Source organism: Petromyzon marinus, chromosome 19, assembly GCF_048934315.1.
Source record: "Petromyzon marinus isolate PM22_M1 ecotype Great Lakes invasive population chromosome 19, UKy_Petmar_22M1.pri1.0, whole genome shotgun sequence".
NCBI lineage: Eukaryota > Metazoa > Chordata > Hyperoartia > Petromyzontiformes > Petromyzontidae > Petromyzon > Petromyzon marinus.
This window is the reverse complement of record NC_133685.1, coordinates 8,981,395-9,005,105: the sequence shown is the minus strand read 5'-3', so window position 1 is coordinate 9,005,105 and position 23,711 is coordinate 8,981,395. Positions and strand designations below refer to the sequence as shown.

Genomic DNA, 23,711 nt, shown 5'->3' with positions numbered 1-23,711 from the left:
GATTGATCTCATCTTGGCAAACGAAAATAATGGTGAAATTGCAGGTTGTATTTTTACATGTGGTTGCTTAATAATATTGTTTTTATCGGTCTTTAAGAAGCCACTTAATATGCTTCTCTTATTTTACATGTGCCTTATCATTTTACACGTACCTTATCATTTTACACGTACATTATTACAGCATTGTAATACTTATTTCTGTATTAAAACGTTCTGTTTTAATAGCATGAGTGCCATTGCTATTTCCCTAGGTGACCTGGTTTTGGTAAAATTTTGGGCTGGAGCACCCAGGCAGCAATATTTTTTACCCAACGATCACTGCTTTGATTAATCGATTTTTCTTTTAAATGAGCATGCAATTTGAATGTGATTTGCATAAGCAACATTCACGTTCGAGGCTCTTGGCATGTGTGTTCAGCACATAATTTAATGGGAAATCATTCGATAGTGTTTTCTTCCCCTTTGTCATAAAGCGTCATCACTGCGTCACCCCGCGCATGTTTTGTAGACGGGATTTCCCAGTGTTCAGCATGTAGAAATGGCTGCCTGCTGATGAATCGATTACTTATCAAAATAATAATTGAATAAATGATTTGTCTTGGAATCAAAGGTAGGTTCTTCACCATCTTCATACCTTAACTGCATTAATGAGTACCTTTATCAGTAGTGAATAACTAATGACTCACTTTTGTCTTTGTAAGGCAAAGCTGTAGTTGCTTAATATTTTCAGACTTTAAAATGGTTACGTGCAAATCAGTGCTGCGGTGTTACTTGAGCTGCTGGTCGACAAGTTGTCACATCGTTACAAATTGCGCCTACACAATGCCACGCAGTCCACTCCCTGAAAGCAGCACAACTGCCTCCGCACCTCCAATTAGCACGGTTGACTATGTACCCTGCGAAAGAAGTTCAACATACGTACACGTATATATACTTCACGGCGGAGCGCGATGCGTAAGCTCATGCGCCGATATTGTGTGTTTCCTTTTGTGTGGTACACACAGTACGCCTGTAGTCGTCATGTCTGCCACACGCGTGCCACCACCAAGTTCCTGCAAAGGAACCAAGAGAAAGCGCAGCGTTCTGCCTCTGAAGGAGAAAGTCGAAATCGTCCGCAAGATCCGCAAGGGGGAGTCGTTAAAGTCTCTCGCGACCCAGTATGACCTCGGCTACTCGACCATCAGGGACCTCAAGATAAATGCCGACAAGATTCTGAAGTTTGTCTCTGAGAATGACTGCGAAGTCACCGTGGCGATTCGCAAGACCATGCGTATGGCCAAGGACGTGAAGCTGGATGAAGCTCTGCACCGCTGGTACTTGAACAAGCGCGCACGCGGGCAGACAGTGAGCGGGCCAATGCTCTGTGAGAAGGCGCGTGAGTTTGCACGCGCGCTCTACAGCAACGCCAATTTCAACGCCAGCCAGGGATGGCTACAGCGCTTCAAGCTGCGCCATGGCATCCGGCGATCAGGCCTTCAGGCAGGCCTTCTCGCAGCCGAAGCACATTCAGCACGGTCATTACAACTGAAGTTCCGGGCGCATGTCAGGAAAGAGGGTCTCTGCCCCACTCAGGTTTACAACGCTGCTCAGACGGTCTTGGCCTGGAAGACACTTCCTCGCGGAGCTCTGGCCATGGAATCGGCATCGCACACACAGGGCCATGAGACTGGCAGGGAGAGGATAGCCGTGTTTGCGTGCGCCAATGCGAGTGGGACGCACAAGATGAAGATCGTATGCGTGGGCAAAGCAGCCAGGCCGCGTTCGCTCAAGAACTCGGTGCTAGACCTTCTGCCAGCGCAGTACTACAGCCAGGCAGACGGCCGCATGGATCCACCACTCTTCCACTCCTGGTTCTTCGAGAGATTTGTACCGGCCGTGTCCGAGGCCCTGCGAGAGCTGCACCTGCCCCAGCGAGGCGTCATCCTGGTGGACAGCTCTCTCGCGATGCCTAACGAGCACGTCCTCTGCACCGACGACGGCCGGTTCACGGCGCTGTTCATGCCTCCAAGCATTGCGTCGCTGCTGCAGCCCATGGACCAGGATGTGCTGGGGTCGCTCAAGAGAGGCTTCCACCGTGAACTGCTACACAAGCTTCTGTTTTCAGACGCTGTCGAGGGGGGCGCTTGGAGCCTGCTGAGCTTCTGGAGGGGCCTCGCTGCTCGTGATTGCCTGTACTTGGTGGCAGATGCGTGGGAATCGGTCCCGAAGGAGCTTCTCATTCGTAGCTGGATGAAGCTGTGGCCAAGCGTCCTGGCATCGAGTGTGGAGGATGAGCATCGAGCATCCTCGCCACCACGCGCGGCTGGACCCGTTGGGATGAAAGAGTTGTATGAAGCTACGGTGGAGTTTCTCGAAGTTTTGCGCTCGCTGCCCGGTTGTGAGCAAGTGAAATATGCCGGTGTGGAAGAGTGGATCAAGTTAGCGGACAGAGCGGACAGCGGTGGCAACAGAACAGCCCATTCCTTGACAGCAACAAGTATGAGCATTCCGAATGAGGGCCGCGGTGGTGGTAGCAACAAGAAAACCGGAGAATCCGTTGGGACAATCGTGGTGAGCCACTCAATTGCCGTGCAGTCGGTTGACAATCTTCTGCTCTTTCTCACGCAACAGCCCATTCTTCAGAACGCTGACAGGATGGCAGTGATTAAAAGGCTTCGGGATGACATCATTCATCTGACCAAAGAGGACAGAACACAGCTCCACGTGGCAGCTGAATTGCTTGGGGACGATACTGGAACATCACAAACAACAGTCGCACCCTGTACTCCAAGTTTAGCACCCGTAACGTTGCTTGACACAGGAGAGGCTGCGTCCACTTTACAGCCCAGGTGGACTGGGTCACCATGGTCTTAACCACCACCACCACCACTCGGCCGTCTTGACCTTCACCTGCACAACAGGCTGACTATAACTGTAGGAACTATAGTGCCAGCTTAGTTAGTGACTGCATTACCAGAATACTGTGTATTATACAAAGATTTACCTTGCACTTATCCTCACAATATTGAAACTGGGCTGCAGTACATTTGTCAGCATAGTGACTTGCCAGTGTATCTTTCATGAAAAAAAAATGCTGATCCATACGATCAATATTTTTTTCAGTTGAAGCTTTGGACTATCTGCACATAGCCAAAATCCAGTGCAGAATTGTCTGTTTTTAATAGCATTTGTGCAGTTCCACAAATTAGACAACCTCACTTTTTATACTTTCAACTCCATCCTTGCAATAATTATAGGATGCCATGAAGGTGATAATGTATTGTTTTAGAAAATAGGGCTTATTTATATATAGAGATGTACAGTTATGGTTTGAGACTTGAACAAAACTGACTGCAACGGATAATTTCCTAAAATCTGAGACGAAAATAACTCGGAACGTTATTATCGTTTCTCACTTAAAACTAATAGAACTTCCTTGAATTATGGTGTTGTTTTAAGGCATACTAAGATGAGGTTATAATGCTGGAAATTAGCGTGTATTTGCTTGTGCCTATAGTGTTGTGTTGCTAATTGATGTACCTATATATTCACTTTATCCATGGCAATTTCCACATTCAACCTACAAAGACATATGCTGTTAGCGTATATCATACATTCTTTACAAAAACACAAATTTTTCATCCTTTGAAAAGGGATGTTCTCCACGTATCTTTCTCTGGGGCTGTAAATGTCAAGATTGTCTTTACAGGTGATGTATTCTTCATCCAGGTCAAATGGGTTTGTTAAAAAGGGGATTCCCTCCGTATTGTCCGCGATTCATTCTCATCCATGTTGGTTGTCAATGTTGCACTGTCAATCGGTGGACACTAGATGGCAATACTCCCATTGCGATGAGGGATTTCTCACTCGTCGACTATAATGACACAAAAGCCATTGCCTGTGGAGCTGATGTTCTCCATTGATTTAAATGGGTTGGTCTCCCATCAGAGGCAATATTCCGAACTTGGCATGCGTTTCTTCAAACCCATTGACTTGTAATGACACTAAAAGTCATGGGCAACAGAGTTACTGTTCACGATTCCTTTGAAAGGGTTGGCATTTTTTTCATTCAGGTTAAAATGGAGATGTGAAAAAAATTACCGATGAAGCATTTACTGCAACTTCCTTATCCATTGCTGGTTATAATAGTTGTGCTCAATGCGAGAAAGTAACGTAACTGACAGACTCAAGGCGAGTTGGCACAAGGATGTGAGCATGTCACCATGGCCATGTACAATTAGGCGCGATGTATGATGTCATAGACAATTGTATGCGTTGGTGATCATGGCAACGGGATCGGTATATTTATTGTGTAGCTGGCTACGCATTGTTGCGGAGAAAATGTTAGGTCACAACACTCGTGAAATATTTCATAGTCTCCAGCAGAGGGGTGCACCTTAGGCAAGATTGACAAGACTTGTTTTTATGTACAGTATTACCGTCCAATTGTGAAAGTGTATTGCGTATACTGCATTCATCAATGTGTCTGTTGAAAAGTGATATGTACCCTTGCTAGCCCTGGCCGGATTCAATATAAAATGATGATTAGTAATCAATTCTCCAGGAACACATCTTGAGCGCATATGTATGTTCAGGGGCGAAGCCAGGATTTTGACTTTGGGGGGGCTGACTTCAGTATTCTGAGACATCCAGTTTATGTTTTTCAATGGGCGCCACAAATGTATAAACTAATTTTATTGGATTTGAACGCGGAGTTTATTAATAGGTCAGAGCCGCTGATGTGGCTAATACGTTTGAAAGGCTGCCGCTCAAGCAGCCTGCAGGGCAGCACAAGGTGGCAGCCAGCATTTTGTAGCAGCCGGATATCCGGTTATGTATGTTGAATTGCTTTCGCACCGTACATAGCCAACCATGCTAATCAGAGGTGCGGCGAAGGACAACATACTAAACACAAAAAGCAGTTCTAAAGAAATTAGTTTTCAGTCTTGATTTAAAAGTGCATAGCTCCCAGTGGATTCTTAATATCGGAAGAGTGTTGCAGACGGCCGCATAAGCGCCTCTGAAAGCGCACGATGCAGTAACCGTCTTTGTTCGACGGCGAGCCAAACGACGCTGTGAGGATGACCGGAGTTTGCGTCATGGTTTATGCTCCTTGACGAGAGTTTATGCTCCCTAACGCCAAGTGAGGTCTCGTTAATGAGTCTGTGATGGCCTTTTTAGGAGGGTCCTGCCAAGTTTGCACAGTAGGGAGCAATGATTGGACATGCATAATCCCAATTTAGTAATTTGCAGGTAGTATTTCAAATTTGTGAAATTTGGACCATTTACACCGGCACGCAATGGGCCTACCCTTGCGAATGACTTCGCAGGATTTGAACGTGCACTGTGAAGCAGATGGCGCGTAGTGTTTTCACGATTATTACACTCATAGTAATAACCAGGGCAGTTGCTGGATTTGACCCATGAGCCTTTCCAACAAGCTGTGACTCTGCCACCCCTTGGGCCCTGTTACTGCACAATTGGATTTGCGGTGGATTTTGCTGCACTGTCCTCTCCTCACAATGCAACCCACAGCAGCCTACTGCACTATCTCTGCATGGTGGTTGCCCATCCAAGCGCTATGCAGTCACGTTTCAGAATCAAGCCTTTGTTGGCTTCTGAGATCTGATGAGATCCAAGTGCATTTTGGGTGATTTGGTCTATGAGTATACTCATAATATTAGCATATTTGTGAAAAAGTAGCTTACCATGAACATTTCCATAATACTTAATGAAATGAAATCACATTGAAATTCTAGATTGAGCATTCCAATTTTTTAAGGATAATTAAATAACTTCTGCTCAAAAGACACCATCACAAGCTTGTGGAATAAATATTCGGTATCATTTAGTCTATAATTGATGAGCATAGATTGTCCTTAAACATATATACATTGTCAATGCTGTTTGTTTTTCTTGTCTTATTGACCAATAAAGGGTTGTAGGATTTCATTAAATAAAAATGAACTGGTCAAAGCCTATCTTGTGGATGTCAATGGGAGTGCGTACAATTTGGTGTCTGTGGATGGCAGTACAGCGAGTGGGTTGCGGGGCTCATCTGTTAACAGCCCAGAGGCAGTGGTGAAAATTCCTTATTTTCATGGTGGGGAGCGGGTCTTATCATTAGGACAACCAAATTAGCATCATGCCGGTTTTGCATGTGGGATGCACCAGTACAGTCATACCTTGGTATACGACAGCTTTGGGATACGTCGAATTTGGTATACGTCGTGTTTTGACGAGAAAAAATTGTCTTGGGATGAGACGTCTTGCTTGGGATACGTCGTCTTGCTTGGGATACGACGCGCTTGCTAGAACTTGTATGGGTCTGGATGAGTCACCGCGTACCCACGTAGACCCCGTTCACGACTGAAACAAAGCGCCGCTTCTCAGTCTGCCTGTAGATCTCGTTCAGTGCACAACCCCCTTGCTGTAACTCTGTGAATTTTCACGTGTTTTTATTTTAATGTATGCATGCATTTTAGTAATAAGTAGTGTCTAAATTAATTAATACAACCCCATTAATATATAATAATATGCCATGTAAAATATTTTTTTTTACTCTGGAACGGATTATTTCCTTTCCCTTGATTTCTTATAGGAAATATTAGTTTGGTATATTCGTCATTTCCGGTATAAGTCCTACCTTGTGGAACGAATTAACGACGTATACCGAGGTACCACTGTATTTTAATGCAGGAAAAGTTTCAGTCGGTTTTGGGCCAGTGTTCTGGAATCCTTTGATGGAGGAAATCTCTATTTATTATACCCGCACGGCACATGCACTCTCCTGCCATTTAAAGCGTTTCAAGAAATTATGTTGGATGTACATTTATGTATTTCATGCTCGAAACCCTGTACATCCGACACCACAGTTGTCAATAATGCAGTGCTTCTTGGATGCATATTGCCAATTAATTTCACTTCTTGGAATATTCTAGTGATTGCTTAATTTCAGCGATACCATGTCGCCTCAACATAATTCTTGTTAAATCTGATTATTCCTTAACAATGTTGATAAGCAACACCGATCACACCATAAGTTCACATAAATTAAATTCATATCAAGAATATCGGTCAATATAGAGTTTTGAGTATTAATTTCGTGAGCTTTGGTTGTTCAATTGACGAATAAAAAAGAAGCTGGCTGGAAGACATGCATGAAGTAGTGAATGAATAGAAAATGCAAAATACAGAAAAACCCTAAAGAACGGTAGGCTGAGGAAGTTCAATGCAATTCCGGTACGAGATTTCAGTACAAATTAATTACGCCAACCGAACACAGATGACAATTCCTGGACTGTATTGGGTCACAAATCAAGACAGGTGGCATCCCCCCTACCCCATCCTCGCGTCATTCTCGCTTGGTGCTACAGCGCATAGAGTATAGTAGTTTCTTGATGTTTTCTTACTCATATATGGATGTACGTTGAGCTTATTTTGCACCATATGTAACCAGCCGTGCCAATTTGGAGGTGTGGGGGTTAAGGACAACAAACTAAACACAAAAAGCAGTTCTAAATAATTTTGCGTTTTCAATCAAGATTCAAAATTGCATAGCACCACAGTGGCTTCCTATTTTCGGAGGAAAGAATGTTCCAGACGGCCACATCGCGCACTTGAACGCGTGCGCGCGATGCGGTGACTGTCTTTCGTGGCAAGCACTTTGTGTGTAATGAGTACAGCTTCATAAGTTTTCCACTTGTGTATTGATGGGGGTTATTTTTTTTACATCGGTCTTAAAACATTACGAATATTTTCATACTATACCAGCATGGATGGCAAAGTAAGATGGTCGAAGTACGCCCGACATTGTTATTTTACAAACATTTTTCCACTTTTCTAAAATGGTGCACCGCATTATTTAAATCTGAATTCCAGTTCTAGCTGGTCCAAGTTCAAGTTTATGTTGTTTCACCAGGTGAGAACTCAAGAGACCAGGATAATCTCATTTGCAAGTCACCAGAGATATTAGTTCGCCAGTAGGGGGTGATGATGCTTGCTATGTATAATCCATATTGAGTAATTTGTGATTAATTTTCGAATTTTTGTAACTGCGGAAAGCCATGCTGGCGGTAATGAAAAGAAGCGTTTTGATTTAAAGGTTCCTTGACTGCAGGAATTCATATTCTTGGTTATTTCGGTAAAGTCACCACGTAGAAGGGAAACAATAAAATAATAAAAATATAAAACAATAAAATTATCACGACGTTTTGACTGCAACACAAGCAATCATCATCAGGTGTGAAAACCACAGCAAGAAAATTTTGAAAATTTGAATTTTTTCTTGCTGTGGTTTTCATACCTGATGATGATTGCTTGTGTTGCAGTAGAAACGTCGTGATAATTGTATTGTTTTATATTTTTATTAATTTATTGTTTCCCTTCTACGTGGTGACTTTACGGAAAGAACCAAGAAAAGAAGCATGTTTATTCAGACGGAGAAATCAGAGCTTATCCAGTTTTAAGAATTCGGTCAAATCGCCTTCATATGGCAATCCATCTGCACATGACTCGCACATTACATATTTCACCTTCCTTGTATTTTATTTCGTTGAATGACGTTCATTAAAATACGAGGCGAAATTCTGTCTTTTGTGTATTTTTTTGCCCAAGCAGCTTGATCAGAGCAGCAGGTTTCATTTTGGAATTGTCGTGGGGAAAGCTTCCAAAGAAGTGCCTGCCTGCCAGTCGCAGTTGAATGAAAGTTTATCGTCAAGGTTGCTTTCCAGTGTGACTCCGTGGTCCTTTGTGGCATCACCTACAATTTCAATCAATGCATCATATAATTGTCAATGCCCAAGGGCTGAATTTCTAAATTTATTTCACCAACCGTTCTTGAGCATTGCGACTAATACAGAATCAACATTGCTGGCATTGCCTTGTTGCGCACGAATGTCGGGGTTTTTTTCGGATTTCAATTCATCTCTTTCACACTCCACGTGTGTCTGTTCTCGTACCACGAGAAATAGGAGCAGAGGTGTTTTAAATATAATTTTGCGTTTGAGAAGCACTATACAATTGTTTCAGTTTAACAAGTCCTAGTAGAAGTGGCAAGACATGTCAGCTGCTGTTGATTCAAACGTGTGTACCTAAAGCATTAATTTTACACCGACCTGCGGTACAGGTTCACAATTGCTTTACTTGATCAGATGCTTGTATCTGGCTTCAAAGCCATTCAAAGCCTCTCGATAAAAAAAAAACCTCAAGGTTCAAAAACAGAATTTGCCAAATTAGCTCCCTTAGTTTATGAGCCCAAAACTAAATACATGTTTTCTTGTTAATTCAGTACGCCTGAAAATCTCCAAATGCTTTTTTTGAAAGGTCCATAGCCTTTAGTTAATGTGAACGTTTAAACATTTTGGATTACAAATTTTAGGTGCGAAAAATAAAACATTTGGGTTTTACGTATTTCCAGTTATAAACAGTCAACTGTATTCCAAATTTTTGCTCTCTACCACTTCTGTCACATCATGAGCATTGCCATCATTTACTCAGTCCCAAGTGGCCAATTAGTATACGTTTACTTTGGTAGTGATCGCAAGATAATTCTTATTCCCATGCTGCTGTGGAATATGAATATCTTTCAATTGGGTGCTCTTTATTTAATTGCACACTGCTACAGCTCTCGAGAATTGCAATAAACTCTCCACAAATACGTTACGTGAGCTTCTGTGTGCACCAGTCAGGAGCTCGCACTATCATTTACTGTATAATTAATTGCCTGTGATTCACTCGTGCGGGTCGTGTTCATTGACCCCTGTGACCATTCACCCCTATATTCATTCACCCCTGTGTTCATTCACCGCTGTGTTCATTCACCCCTGTGTTCATTCACCCCCGTGTTCATTCACCCCCGGCGTTCAATGACCCCGGCGTTCAATGACCCCTGTGTTCATTCACCCTTGTGTCCATTCACCCTTGTGTCCATTCACCCCTGTGTCAATTCACCCCTGTGTCAATTCACCCCTGTGTCAATTCACCCCTGTGTCAATTCACCCCTGTGTCAATTCACCCCTGTGTTAATTCACCCCTGTGTTAATTGACCCCTGCGTTAATTGACCCCTGCATTCATTCACCCCCTGTTTTCAGGCTCAACCGCAAACTGGAAGAGAAGCGGCAGCAGAAGGCAAAAGACGAGGAGGAGGTAAGCAAGATAATATTTGTAAGCTTTTCAGAGAGACGGTGTGATGGCTCGGCCAACAGTTCCCCGGATTGAATCCTTCTTGAGGGGGGACGCCACGGTGGTGAGATGTCATCTTCCTCGACCGGTATGCAGGAGGTCGTGGGTTTGATCCCGACCCTGAGACGCCTGCATATTCGTTCAGTTTTACACTAGGCGGAGGTGCACAAACAATAAAAAACTTAAACACATGCATCAATAACACTGCCTTTTGATCAGCATTCCTTTGGCTGCGTCACCAATGATTTGCGCGTGTTCTTCCTTGGGTACGGCGTGTTACACCGCTGTTCAGCATTACGAAATTGACTTCTATTAATATCTGCTCCTGAAGAAGCTCTCGGCACGTGTCGCGGAACATCGGACGTCGTGCTGAAACAACAAGCAGTACCAACCCAAAAGCGCAGCAGCATAACCGTGCAAACCAAAATAGCAATGAAGAAATTGTCTCGCAAAGACGAACTTATTGGTGATGTATTTGCATGTATTCAGAGGTCGTCACGCATCATCTTGTGTATAGGTATTGGTGATTGGTCATTTCAAGTAGATTGGTGAAACTTTGTTAGTGCGTGTTTCTGTAGCTGAGAACAATGGCATTTGTGGTCGTGATCTTAGATCGTTTTGATTATTTGGATGCTATAGATTACCACGTGATAAGCCACTTCGTTGAGCTATCGTTTGTGGCCAGGTCGCTTCTGAAAATAAGCTAATAGCTCGGTAGGCTTTACCTGGTATAATAAAAATAATTTTTAGGTTAATTTTGTATTCTTTTTGTGATTTGTTTACCTTTCCTATGCTTTGCACCCATGTCATGTTTTTGTATTGTTTATTGTTGTAACGTACGGACCCGTCCCGACTGGGCATACGTGAAAAAGAGCTTTATAGCTCATCGGATTCTTCCAGTATAAATATACTGATGATTAAATATTAAAAGACCTTTTGTTATTTTCTCTTTTGCTGAAGGAGACTCAAGTATTCAACACTGTAGTCTGTGCTCCTTCAATGGACGAATTGCAAAACTACACAGCCTCTCCTGAAGCCCTCTCCTTATTGCCAGCAGGCCTCGACATTGCCATCTCGCTCCTGAACATATTGCCTTACACAAGAATATAATAGCATCATGTAGGAACAGCTTTCCGTTTTATTTTACACTTTATGGTTAGATACTTCTGTTTGGGACATCATGTCAGGACCGTTTCAAATGATGTCAGAGTTTCATACATTCCAGCAGATGGCGCATTTTGGTTATTTATGACAGACGAAGCTGCAGGTATGATTTGAAAACATGAGCATACAAATATTAAGGCCCAAATCATGTGTTGGTGGAAACCACTTTTTTTGCCAATATTTTGTAAAAAAAATACTCCCAAAAAGACGGGAGTGGCAAGTTGGCAGTTTTTCTTCAACTAATAAATTACTTGTATTTTAAATAATTTAGAGCCCATTATCAATACACAACTGCATGAACACGTCTCAACAAGGTTGTTGTTTGGTTATTTGGGTTTTTATCATACTTTACTGTGTTGGTCAGTGCAGGTGGGCACGACGGTGATGAGATGTTAACTACCTCGCCTGGTATACAGGAGATCGTGGGTTCGATCCAAACCCTGACGCCTGTATATTTGGAGTTTGCATGTTTCTCGCCCCGTGGTCACGTGGATTGTTTTCCTGGCAACGTCTGAAAAAGAGCTGTATAAGCTCAGTGGGCCTTACCTGTTAAAATCATAAATACTAGTGGTCGGTGGTAAAGGTGTGGACGTCTACGATCAGTTCCGATTTCACTTGTTTCTGATGTTCGCCTTGGCTCAGGTTAACAGCACAGTGCTGGAAAATACCGTTCTGCCTATTGCTGACTCTGGGGCCCGCGATTTTTATTTTTTGCGCCAGCAACCCTCGCACGTCTCCGTAGACCTCGTCCCGAATCGGCCTCTCTGTGGCTTTTAATCTTCCAGAGCAACATCCGGCGGGAAATCGAGCGCCGCAAGTTGGGCAAGGACATGGCGGAGTTTAAGCAGCGGAAGGAGGAGGAGCAGGCCAAGCGAGTGATGGATGAGAGGAACCGCGAGAAGGCGGAGGAGCGCGCTGCCAAGGAGCGGATCCGCCAGCAGATAGCTCAGGTACCTTACGATGTGCACACGTCGAGTGCCGTGCCGACCCGTGGCTGCTCGCTTAACCGCACGTGTCCCCGGGGTCTGTGAATCCTGATCCACAGCTATAGCGGTCAGTCTCAAGTGGTGTTTGCGTGCAACCGAATTGCTTACGTGTGGACGTCTCTGCAACCATTGGTGAGCAGTTGCGCAACCGTTTTCTCAAGAGTAGGGGATGGCCTCGACTTTCAAGCATTGGTCTGCTCAGCGATTTGCAGTGACATTTCATCATGTGACACACATATTGTGAACTCTGATTGGTTGTTATGATCCTGAAAGGCTGATGAGTTCACATTAATTTGACCAATAATAATAAGACTGTATTTGGGATTATTGTGCATTTCAGACGATCGTTAAAATGAATGGAAACCATAGAAAGAACACAGCACTGAAGGAGTCTATTCCCGAAGTTTATCAGAAAAAAACTATGCACACTTCCAAATGCAGGAACATTATCGCACAGTTACTCGCACAGATGTGGACAAAGTTGCGCGATTTCGAGAGCGATTTGGCTGTGCAACTGAACGCTCAGGATTGTGACCCATTTTAGAGGCTGAACGTTGGGATTTATCTTTGTGGTTGTGTGTGTGTGTGCATGTCAGTGGGAAGCGGTGGTGTAACAGCACTATGAACTCGGCGACACAGGTTCAACTCTCGCCCACGGCCAACACCAGTGACGATTATCTGAACTGGTTCTGTGCCTCCCCTAGGTTGACTCGGCCTTAAATGAGTACCTGGTGCGGTGTGTAAACATTGCCACTGGGGAGACAAAGGTGGTCTGGCGTAGTGCTGGCCACCCACCCCCTCGTGTGATGTGCCAGCCTTCATAGGTGCTACGCAATAACTTGCACTTGCTCCAACAATCGGTTAAGGCAAAAGAGAGAGGGATCTTCGTATTTGTGCTTTTCAGGACCGCGCTGAGAGAGCGGCACGCTACAACAGGGAGAAGGAGGAGGTGGATGCGGCTCGTGTGGCCGCTCAGCAGGCCAAGGAGGCGGAGAAGCGAGCCAAGGAGCAGCAGACACAGCAGGATCGCACGTGAGTGCACTTGCTTTGGTCAAAAGCAAATTAATCCAGCCGGATGGCTCCGCAGTAGAGCTGGCAGGTGGCGATCCTAAGGTTGTGGGGCTGACTTTGCCCGTCATCCCTCCGAGTTTAATTGAATACGTGTCCTATGGATAAACTCACCACGACCATAGGAATGTGGAGTTTCCATGACTGGGTCAGGGCTGTAAAGTGGTGATGAAAACTGCCTCGATGCTCATTTGAGCAGGAAATTACTCCACCATTAAAGCAAATAACCCAATTTATGTACATGTAGACTTCACGTAGCGCTACCCTATAGTAGAGCGCTCTTTGTCCTGAATACATTTTTGTACCTAAAAAATGCGAAGATAATCCAAAAAAATCTAAAAAGCGCTTAGGAGTGAGAACACCGCTGGCTGAGCAAATGTACCTGCCGCCATCTTTATTTTCATTCACTTAGCCAATGAGAGTGGCGCACGCTCTAAGCCAAGCAGCGTTCACCAGTTTAAAAATAAAAACACACACACCCGCCTGCCGACGTGTGTTTACTCCACCTTGGTCTCTCTCTGGACTCCACTTCCTGTGGAAGGTGGTTTTCCTTCCGCCGAAGACGACTTCCTTTCTCCAGCCTATGGATTAGAGCGTCATGTCAAATTTCAAAGTTTACTACCTTCGACGTACCTTACAAGCAGCTGGTGGAGGCAACGGATGTTCAGGACGAGTGTAAGTCCTGCAACATCACGAAAGTCATCGCAAAACATGAGCACGTCCTGGGGTATGAAGTCACCGGCACTTGTTGTATGAACAATGTCCGGCGGGCGGTATGGCCCGGAGGCGTGTAACAACGTTGTGAGGTTCAAGGAGGTGAAAGCCAGTGACTTGGATCGTCCAGCTGGCCAACCAAGTCGGATCAGACGAATTAAGACATTGACTGTGTCGAGGAGTTACTGCAGTCTCATGGGAAGAGTCTTGCCAACGAGGAACTGTAGGAGCTCGAGCAACAGCACACTCTGGAGGCAGAAAACACTGCTGCAGAAGAGGCTGCACCTAAAAAAAAAAACCTCACTACGGAAATGTTGACTGCAGGCATCACTAAGATCACGGATTTCCTGGAGATCTTCTCTGAGAATGACCTTGATTGGGAGCGCAGCAGTGCAGTGAAGAGCTTTGCGCTTGACAGAATGTCCTGTGACAGAGAAATGCTCCAGCAGAAGAAGCTCCAGGCAAGACCGTAAACTCTGGATGCCTCTTTCAAGAAGGAGCCTTGAGTTTTGCAGGAGGATAAGCCACAGTCTGGCCCGTCTTCTCAGTAGTAGCTCCTCTTACCTCGTCTCCCACGGTTACCACATAGGAGTACAGTAGAATGCACCGATGAGCACAATACATAATACTGATGTTATTATAATAAAAACATTTTTATTTCCCGTACCTCTGATAAGCACGGTTGGCTACATACATTGCGAAAGATGTTCAACATACGTACATGATAATTAATAAGTTAGCACACGCGGTGTTCACGCCATTCCTGTAGAGCGCAAGGCCATCACGATGGCGCCATGTGTCACACACGTAGTCCGAGGTAGTAACTCGATCTGACCCACTCAGTATCCAAATCTAATTGTAAGATGTTTGATGTCTCTCTCTTTCCCTGTGTGCACTCAGCGCTATAGCGAGGATTCAGTATCGCCTTCCCGATGGTTCCTACTTCACAAACCAGTTTTCCTCGGAGACAACACTCGCAGAGGCCAGAACATTTGCACAGCAGGTAACGGTGTTTGTACCAGCACATCTTTGTTTCTTTTACAGCGTACTAATAGTGCAAGTAGTATAAGGCATCTTCTTTGTTCCTTCGGTGAAGTCACGTAGAAGGGAAATAATTAAAAATTAAACGTAATATTTTATTTTATTGTTTCCCTTCTACGTGACTTTACCGAAAGAACCAAGAAGATGAATCTCTGCAGTCACGAAAGCTTTAAATCGAAATTTAGTATAAGGCATGCATGTTATTGGCCAGGTGGTTAGAATGCGCAGCTTGCAATTACGAGGTTGCGAGTTGGTCATCAACTCGGACCCTCATTAATGAACGATTGTCCTTAATAACTGATTGTCCTGATTGCGTTATCTGTAATACTGCGGTAGCGGATGTCGTATAATAAACATAATAACGACAATATTCTTAGCTCTTTCGGTAAAGTCATGTTGAAGGGAAACAATAAAATAATAAAATATATATAAAACAATAAAAATTCTCACGACGTTTCGACCATAACACAAACGGTCGTCATTAGGTGTGTCGGTTTGCATAAATGTATTTATTTTTAAACGGTGTATTTATTTATTTATAAAAACGTCAGCGCCACGCGCAGCGATTTGGCAGTTTATTTAGAAGGACTAGTCCATCTATGTTCTGAAAAGAGGAGGGGGGAGACGAAAAATCAATGTATGCTGTCTGAAAGCCACTGCAAGCGTGAACAATAAATTAAGACCTGAAATGGTTTATCAAATCTTTCCAATGATTGCTAAGCCAGAATCCATCCTCTCGGTTGAAATTGTCTCTGTGCTTGTATATGTGGATAGCCTCATGAACGAATCTCTCATGAGGCTATCCACATATACAAGCACAGAGACAATTTCAACTGAGAGGATGGATTCTGGCTTAGCAATCATTGGAAAGATTTGATAAACCATTTCAGGTCTTAATTGATTGTTCACGCTTGCAGTGGCTTTCAGACAGCATACATTGATTTTTCGTCTCCCCCCTCCTCTTTTCAGAACATAGATGGATTAGTCCTTCTAAATAAACTGCCAAATCGCTGCGCGTGGCGCTGACGTTTTTATAAATAAATAAATACACCGTTTGAAAATAAATAAATTAATGCGAACCGACACACCTCGTGACGACCTTTTGTGTTATGGTCGAAACGTCGTGAGAATTTTTATTGTTTTATATATATTTTATTATTTTATTGTTTCCCTTCAACGTGACTTTACCGAAAGAGCTAAGAATATGAATTACTGCAGTCACGAAAGCTTTAAATCAAAATAACGACAATGTTTGTTTTGCTTTAACATTGAAAGCCACATACAACGAATCCATTGAAGTGTGCCCGCAGCTATTTGAATCATCGTGAAGCGCCTTTCACATTGGTGCGGTTTTTGTGAGCGTGACTATGGCACCGGCCCTTCGTCGCGAGAGCCACGAATGTCCAACGTGAGCAGCAAACGAACTTTAAACAAAGTGGTCAGCCAAATCGGCTAGTTAGCTGCAGGTAAATATGTTCAAAAGGTTCGAGTAGGTAGCCAATCAGTAACAGACAAATATATTAATACATTAGCCAGTCAGCTAATCAACGAATTAAATGGAATGTATTGGCAGCGGTGCAAAAGCATGAATAAAAAAACCAACCTACAACTGGCTTGCACAAAATAATATATAACGTGGTTATGGGTAAGAGCTAGCCGAGAAGCTACGGTAAAATGTGTTACGTTAAAGTGAGCCGATCAGGATTGAGAGACTCGCAGACATGGCGATCCAATCATGACACGGGCTTAGTCGGTGCCGAAGTCCATTTTGATTTTCAAACTTTGAGGTACAGTGTCCATTAACTTTGACAACTCATTAAGAAATACAACCTTTCAGCTTTTGAAAAACGCCGCATATTTCTTCTACAACTGCTGTGTTAGCAGCAAGTGCAGAAAGCACGTCATTTAGCTTGTGAGTGCCACCATCACTTGTGCCTCACAGCAAGAACACCCTGGGTTTGATTCCCAACTCGGGTTCACCGGTTTCTTCCCAAAGGTACAAGAAACAAAACGTACAATGTAACTTCCTTTGGTCAAACATCCCAATGCTGATAAATTCTGAAATTTACTTCGTTGGGATTACACAGCAGCATCGCCCCCTACAGCAAACATTTGGTTGAGACTCAGCGAGGCTTACCTGGGTAAGTAAGCATACATAATAATACATTCATAATAAGTAACTCCAGAGGTAGAGTTCACAAATGTAGATGTTGTCCAATGTGACATTACCATCTTTCTAATTGCAACAATTGGACAAGACTTGTCTTTACCTCCTAAACAATTTACGCTGCTAGTGATACACACCAATGCGGTATAAATCGGAGTGTTACTCTTTGCCCGGTAGCAAATGCTGTTGCTCGTGACAGAACTTTTTAGGGTACCGTAAAACCACTTTTAAGCCGAAACATAGCTTCAATGATTATGCCATCGGTTCTCAAATTCCGTTGTGTGCACCACTCCTAAGCTTTGTGGCACAAGTGAGACAAACACCGTCAGCTGGTGCAGTTCGTTTAAAAAACCAGACAATTAAAGTGGAGTTATTTTTTATCTCTTGAAGGGAACTGTACCACGATTGTTGGTTGCTTTTTTTATTATATTTTTATAAAAGTAAGGCTTTTCTGTTCATTACCGGTAAAGTCCAGCTTTGCCCACAACCGCTCCCACGTATGCCGTGCCAGTCTTGGCGGGTGCCCGCCAACGTCCGTGAAGCAAAAACAAAGGATCTTTTTTAAGTTAATAAATTAATGCGTAGATCTCCCTACCTTTACCCGGTGTTCCTTTAAAAACAAGCTATATTCTCCCTTATCCTGATGCCTAAAGATCTTCGCGCTTTGAATGGAGTGCCATTGCGCGTGCAGGGCCCCATGCCCTCGCTGACAGCCGTCTTTTCCCCCACCTCTCGTATCCCCGCGCAGGTGGTGAAAAACGCATACGGAGACTTTACCCTCGCGACCGCCTTCCCGCGCAGGAACTTCACCGTTGACGACTATCCCAGAACCCTGCAGGAGCTGGGCCTCGCACCCAGCGCCGCCATCATTGTATTGCCTGTGCGTCCACGGACACCGTCGGGCGCACGCACCCGCCTCCACCAATGCCACGACGCGCAGCCCTTGTGTTAATCCACTGCTGGGCGAGGGCCTCCTCATGCCATGCGGTTCTTGGCAGTTAATTGATTGTACCTTGCGCGGATTAGGTGCACCACGGTGGCGAGATGTTAACTACCTTGCATGGTATACCGGAGGTTGTGGGTTCGATCCTGACCCTGACTGACTCCTTTATATTTGGAGTTTGTATGTCTCTCTCTCTCCATGGTCACGTCGATTTTTCTCCGGATACTCCGGTTTTCCTCTCTACATTTATAAACATGCGTTTAGAGTATTTGGCTGCTATAAATTTCTACATGATAAGCCACACCGTTCAGCCGTCATTTGTGGCCAGGTCGCTTCTGAAAAAAGAGCTACATCGCTAAGTGGGCCTTATCTGGTTAAATAAAAAATAGTTTAATAGTTTTTAATGGATGTGGGGGCATAGTACAGAAGGAAAATGATGATTATGTGTTTGATATTAGCCCCATGTATGCCAGGGCATTTCCGGAGCGCTTTACGTCTCGTGTCAACACATTTGAAATAGGACCCCGAAGCCCCCAGTGACAGCTGTCCCTAGCTGGCACGCAAATAGCCTACCCTTGTGAATGACAAGATAACTTGGTGTGTTTCACTGCTTGCTGTTGATTACATATGACAATAAGTGGCGATGATAGTGTATACTGGTAGAAAAAAAAATGTAAATGCGATAATGTGGAATTCATAATAATTGGCTCGGGATTGGCAGCAGAACATGGTCACCGGCGTACGTTAAGTTAAGAATGAACTATAATTAACACAACAATTTACATTGAATGTTGAATACAGTCAAGTCAATAAAGTCAGTATTGTTACTGCTCCACAGAACATAGGGCAATGCCTCCATTGGCAGCCCTGAACCAGTGGTGGAAATTCCAAAAAATGTTTTTATATATAAAGGGGTTCACTCACTCTAAAGGAGACAATTATTGTGGACTACCCAAAGTGCTACTCATTTCATTGACCCCAAAGGGATGATGAGCTGAACCAATCCTGTAACTCCGAATCCCGCACCTCCGATTAGCACGGTTGGCTACGTGCATTGCGAAAGAAGTTCAGCATACATACATACATAAGTGGCATGTAAACTTGTAACATTGCATGAGTAAGGCATTTATAAACACACCCTATAAACTACAAATTCTAATCCTTGTAAGTTTAGCTTGCCACCCGACCAGATGCGTACTTAATCACTAAAGCCAGCGCTCCGCCAACTCACCACTCCCCCCCCCCCCCCCCCCCCGCTTGACTCCGTTTCAGGGCAACCGCACAGCAGTGGCAGCGCGCTCCCCCGGCGGGACGTCCGCTCTCAGCGTAGACGGACTCTTCGCGCTCATGGGCACGCTGCTCTTGCCCATCGTCGCCGTGTGGCGCTTTCTCGGCAACTTCCTGTTCGGCCAGCCGGTGCAGCACCCACCAGCGGGCCGTGGCGGCGGCGGCGGCGGCGGCGCGACGGCGGCGACGGCGGCGGCGTCGGCGGCTCCACAAGCAGCACGGGACCCCGGCAGGTGTAGTGCAAGGGCCAGAAGTCGGCGCCCCGTAAACGCGGTCAAGATATAGCGTCAGCCGCTATTCACGTGCGTTCTGAGCCATTGTGCGTGTCACAAAAAAAAAAAGTTCTCGCAACTGTTATATATTCGCAAGGTTTTAAGTTATTGGAAAGGTGTTCTTCTATTCTTGGTTCTTTCGGTAAAGTCACGTTGAAGGGAAACAATCAAATAATAAAATATATATTAAACAATAAAATTCTCACGACGTTTCGACTGCAACACAAGCAGTCCATCATCAGGTCGAAACGTCGTGAGAATTTTATTTCATATATATTTTATTGTTTCCCTTCAACGTGACTTTACCGAAAGAACCAAGAATATGAATCACTGCAGTCACGAAAGCTTTAAATCAAAATTTGGTGTTATTCTATTTCAAAATAACATGTTAACCCTCACTAAAGGTGTTGTAGCAGGCACCAGCTGTTGTTTTTTCGTGATTAGGTGACACGATTACCTCTGTAAAACACGCCGCCTTGGCAGACTTAAACTAAATCTAGTAACAACTATTATCAATTCATCACACTCTGTCCTGCCTGGAATTGTTGCGTGTAGAGTTCAAGAAAACAGTGGTTTGCTTTTGTTTGCATTCACTCAAGAGTAGGCGGTTGTATAGCTCTAGTTGGTAATGCCCATGTAGCTCGAATGGAAGTTTTCGGCACTACGGAGAACCTGAGTTTGAGTCCAAGAAATGCAGTAGATCGCATGCTTCGCCCTTTCCCGTTCCAAGATGTCTGCAAGTTGCAGGGTTAGCGTTAATTTTATTTGTAGGGGCATAGCGCTGCTGTTTTTAAAGATATTGTACTCGCCGCAGAGAACCGTGACGACACGGCCGCACTCTACGATTGCTGCCGCCAAACTGTGCCACGCTCGCTCCCGCATGGCTTTTTACTTCCGATTCCGTTCGGAATCAATTCGGAACAGAATCGGAAGGAAAACTGATGACGTACGTGCGCGTTAACAGCCTGCTGATGCATGCATGCATGTTCCTCGTATGTTACTTTGCTTGTGGCGAACGACGAATGGGCGGCAGCAGCGGCAGCGCTGGCAGCGGCACCACCGACGTCAGAGGGGAAGGGGCGCCGCGGCGCAGGAAGCCTGCGACGGGAACCGGCGCCACAGGAGGAGGCGGTGGGTTCAAGCGCGACGGCAACGTCTACCAGCTGGGCTCGCGGGGCGACAGCGACAACGATGACGACAACAACACGTGGAACGGGAACTCGACGCAGCAGATGTGATGGGGGGGGGGGCCCCCCTCGGGGCACGGCCCTCTCACAAGCGGCGCCACGCCGCTGCCAGCTCGCGCGAGTCCGTGGACCCCGAACTTGGCACACAGACGCACTCGCCTGACACGTGACTGCACGACATGAGCCGATAAGACGCGGGGAGCGCTGCAGGTAGCCGCTTGGTTGGCAAATTCCCGACTCGACTGGACCCATTCAGCAGTGCCGTAGATGAAGGTGCATCCCGTTAACAAAAAATTGCGTCATCACAAAGTAAGAACAGTGTCCACGGATACGCAGCAGTTGAACTCTACGCCTGTAAATATAAAATAAAAAATATTACCTCTGAAATTTCCAGCTCTCCCCGGCTTAATATGCATTCAAAACTATCCGAGTCATATCCCGGCTCCATAGATCAACATTGAATGGCTCCCACGATGTACTGCGTGTGCCCTCTTGTAAGCAGGGGTCATGGGACTCCCCCCTTTGTGGATGGAGCTCAGGAGCGGACTGTGACACCTCCATAAGAAGGCGTTACGACCGTGCACTTGACGGTCGCGTAGCTGAACATTAACACTCGTGTTGGACGACACGATACAGCTATCACGTGTAGCTACAAAACAATAACCATTTAACTTTTTGAGTTGTGTCTTTAAAGAAAGGTACAACCCAAATAATTAATGGATAATATTTTGTGTGTGATCAGTTTGGCTGTGCATTTCGGGCTGCACGACTATTCTGAAAGTTCAGTGGCAAGAGACCACACTATCTTGGGTGAAATCGAAACATTTAAGTGTCATGCCATTTTGCCCTATAGTGATATAACGAAAGTGCAGCTGACTTACTATTATGTGGAAGAGGTTGCGAGTTTGAATCTATCAGTTTGAATGTCAGTCCATTATCCCTCAGGGGATGATAACTTGGTGGCTATCCTCTCTCTCCTGCGATGCTGTGCCATTTTCCCTGATTATTCATCGTAATTAAATCTACTGCAAATACAATAACACTAGATGCATGTGTGTAGTATGTCTCGCTGGGTAGTACTGTGGTTCAGATGGATGGCTCTAAATCAGAAAATTCTGAGCTGAAAGCCACAGCTGACCGCATCAACCCATTATCCACCGAGTTTGACCAATGATTACCACTTCATTGGTTCCCACTATCTGGCCCCTGCCAGATAGTGGGAACTTTACACCATTGTGTGAAGGCTGCCATAGGAGATATATGTATGTTGAACTTCTTTTGCACCGTACGTAGCCAACCGTGCTAATCGGAGGTGCGAGATGACACGCCTGCTTGAGTTTGAGCACCGAAACGATTTAACTTGGTTTATAAGATGCTGTTAAAAATCTGACCGCCCTATGCAATGAGCCATGGTGCATTGTGGGAGCGCTGTGTTGGCCCATGCAACTGAAATCTAAACGTAGCATCACACTCCCGTGATGAGGTGGAATTTGAGAGAGAAAATCACAAACATTATTTTACTTAAATAGATTTCAACTGCTGCATAGAATCAATATTTTGATATTTAAGGAAAATAACACACATTTCTTTTTGCTTCCTCTTAGGCAGAGCAAGATAGGTGCATTGCACAAGTTTCGGTGAGCCTGTTCATTAGATTAGATGCTATTTTTTTTCATAGGGCTTAACAAACCATTGCTTTTTATGTTTAAGACAAACAGGACATTCATGTATCCCTCAAGGTAACATGAAAAGGCTATCGAAAAATATAATTACACTCAATTGCACAATTGTTAACCTGTCATATCAGTGCTTACCTCCTGACGTAGCAGACTTTGTTATACTAGTGTATATTGTTTGATATTTAAATTGCCTACATTGTGTTTTCATTCTAAACTTACACCAGCATTGTGAGTGGTTAAAAATATCGCATTTAATTTGAAATAAAGTCAGCGAATCGTTCAACTGAGATCCTTGTAAATAAAGGCATGCTGTCTCAACGGGCTCTCACTTGGCTTCAATAAAAAAAATCAATTTCATCGACCTCTCTGTCTTTGTAATTTGGATATAAAATTTGAACTCTTAAAAGCCTTGTCCTCAGCAAGCCAATTATGTGCAGTTTCCTTCAATGTCTAGTCTTCTGCAACACCAGTGACCCAGAGCTCGGATTACCAGCTTCACGTGCTCCATTAAGGCATGTTTATTGAAAATTACGTCTATGAAATGGGATCGGTAAAAAAGACAACGGCCACAAAAGAAAATCCCCCGTGAGATTTGGTCCGTCACAAAAAAATTCCCCCATTCAGATCTGAAAATCGAAATTTCAGATGTTATTGCCTTGTGTTGAACACTCTTGGCAGGTTTTTATGAAAAGTTTAAAAGTACCTGCCCAAACTTGTCCGTGGACAGGCCTTCATCCAGCAATGGATTGACATGAGTGAATTATAATAATTAAATGTACTTCCGAAATAGTTTACATCTCTTAGGGGCATTTCTTTGCCACAAGGTGATGTACTGCTCACTGCGAGGGTACCACACACATTTACGTTATATGACCGTTGAAATTGCGAGGAAAAAGGTATATATATATTTTTAAACAAATGGTTGAGCATATGCAGCTCAATGTGAAACGTACTTGAGTGGGCTGTGATATCAAACATCATTGTCATCTCAGGCTTTCACCCCGTTTCCTAGGGATCCCACATTATATTATGATTATAGTG

The 23,711-nt window shown here is 44.4% G+C and overlaps 1 protein-coding gene across 2 annotated transcripts in view; it reads left to right on the top strand.

Moving 5' to 3' along the window:
* UBXN4 (UBX domain protein 4) overlaps positions 1–23,031 on the top strand; it is a 38,017-nt gene extending 14,986 nt beyond the window's left edge. The window contains exons 7-13 of one of the 2 annotated variants that reach the window (XM_032957140.2): positions 10,072–10,126; positions 12,112–12,276; positions 13,217–13,344; positions 14,995–15,097; positions 18,051–18,182; positions 19,518–19,765; positions 20,838–23,031. In XM_032957140.2, coding sequence (XP_032813031.2) covers positions 10,072–10,126; positions 12,112–12,276; positions 13,217–13,344; positions 14,995–15,097; positions 18,051–18,182; positions 19,518–19,765; positions 20,838–21,042 — 1,036 coding nt within the window. In that variant the 3' untranslated portion in view covers positions 21,043–23,031. Of the gene's footprint in view, positions 1–1,004; positions 10,127–12,111; positions 12,277–13,216; positions 13,345–14,994; positions 15,098–18,050; positions 18,183–19,517; positions 19,766–20,837 lie in introns of those variants that run through there. The other variant, XM_032957138.2, reaches the window with a different exon arrangement.
* Positions 23,032–23,711: the final 680 nt, after the last annotated feature.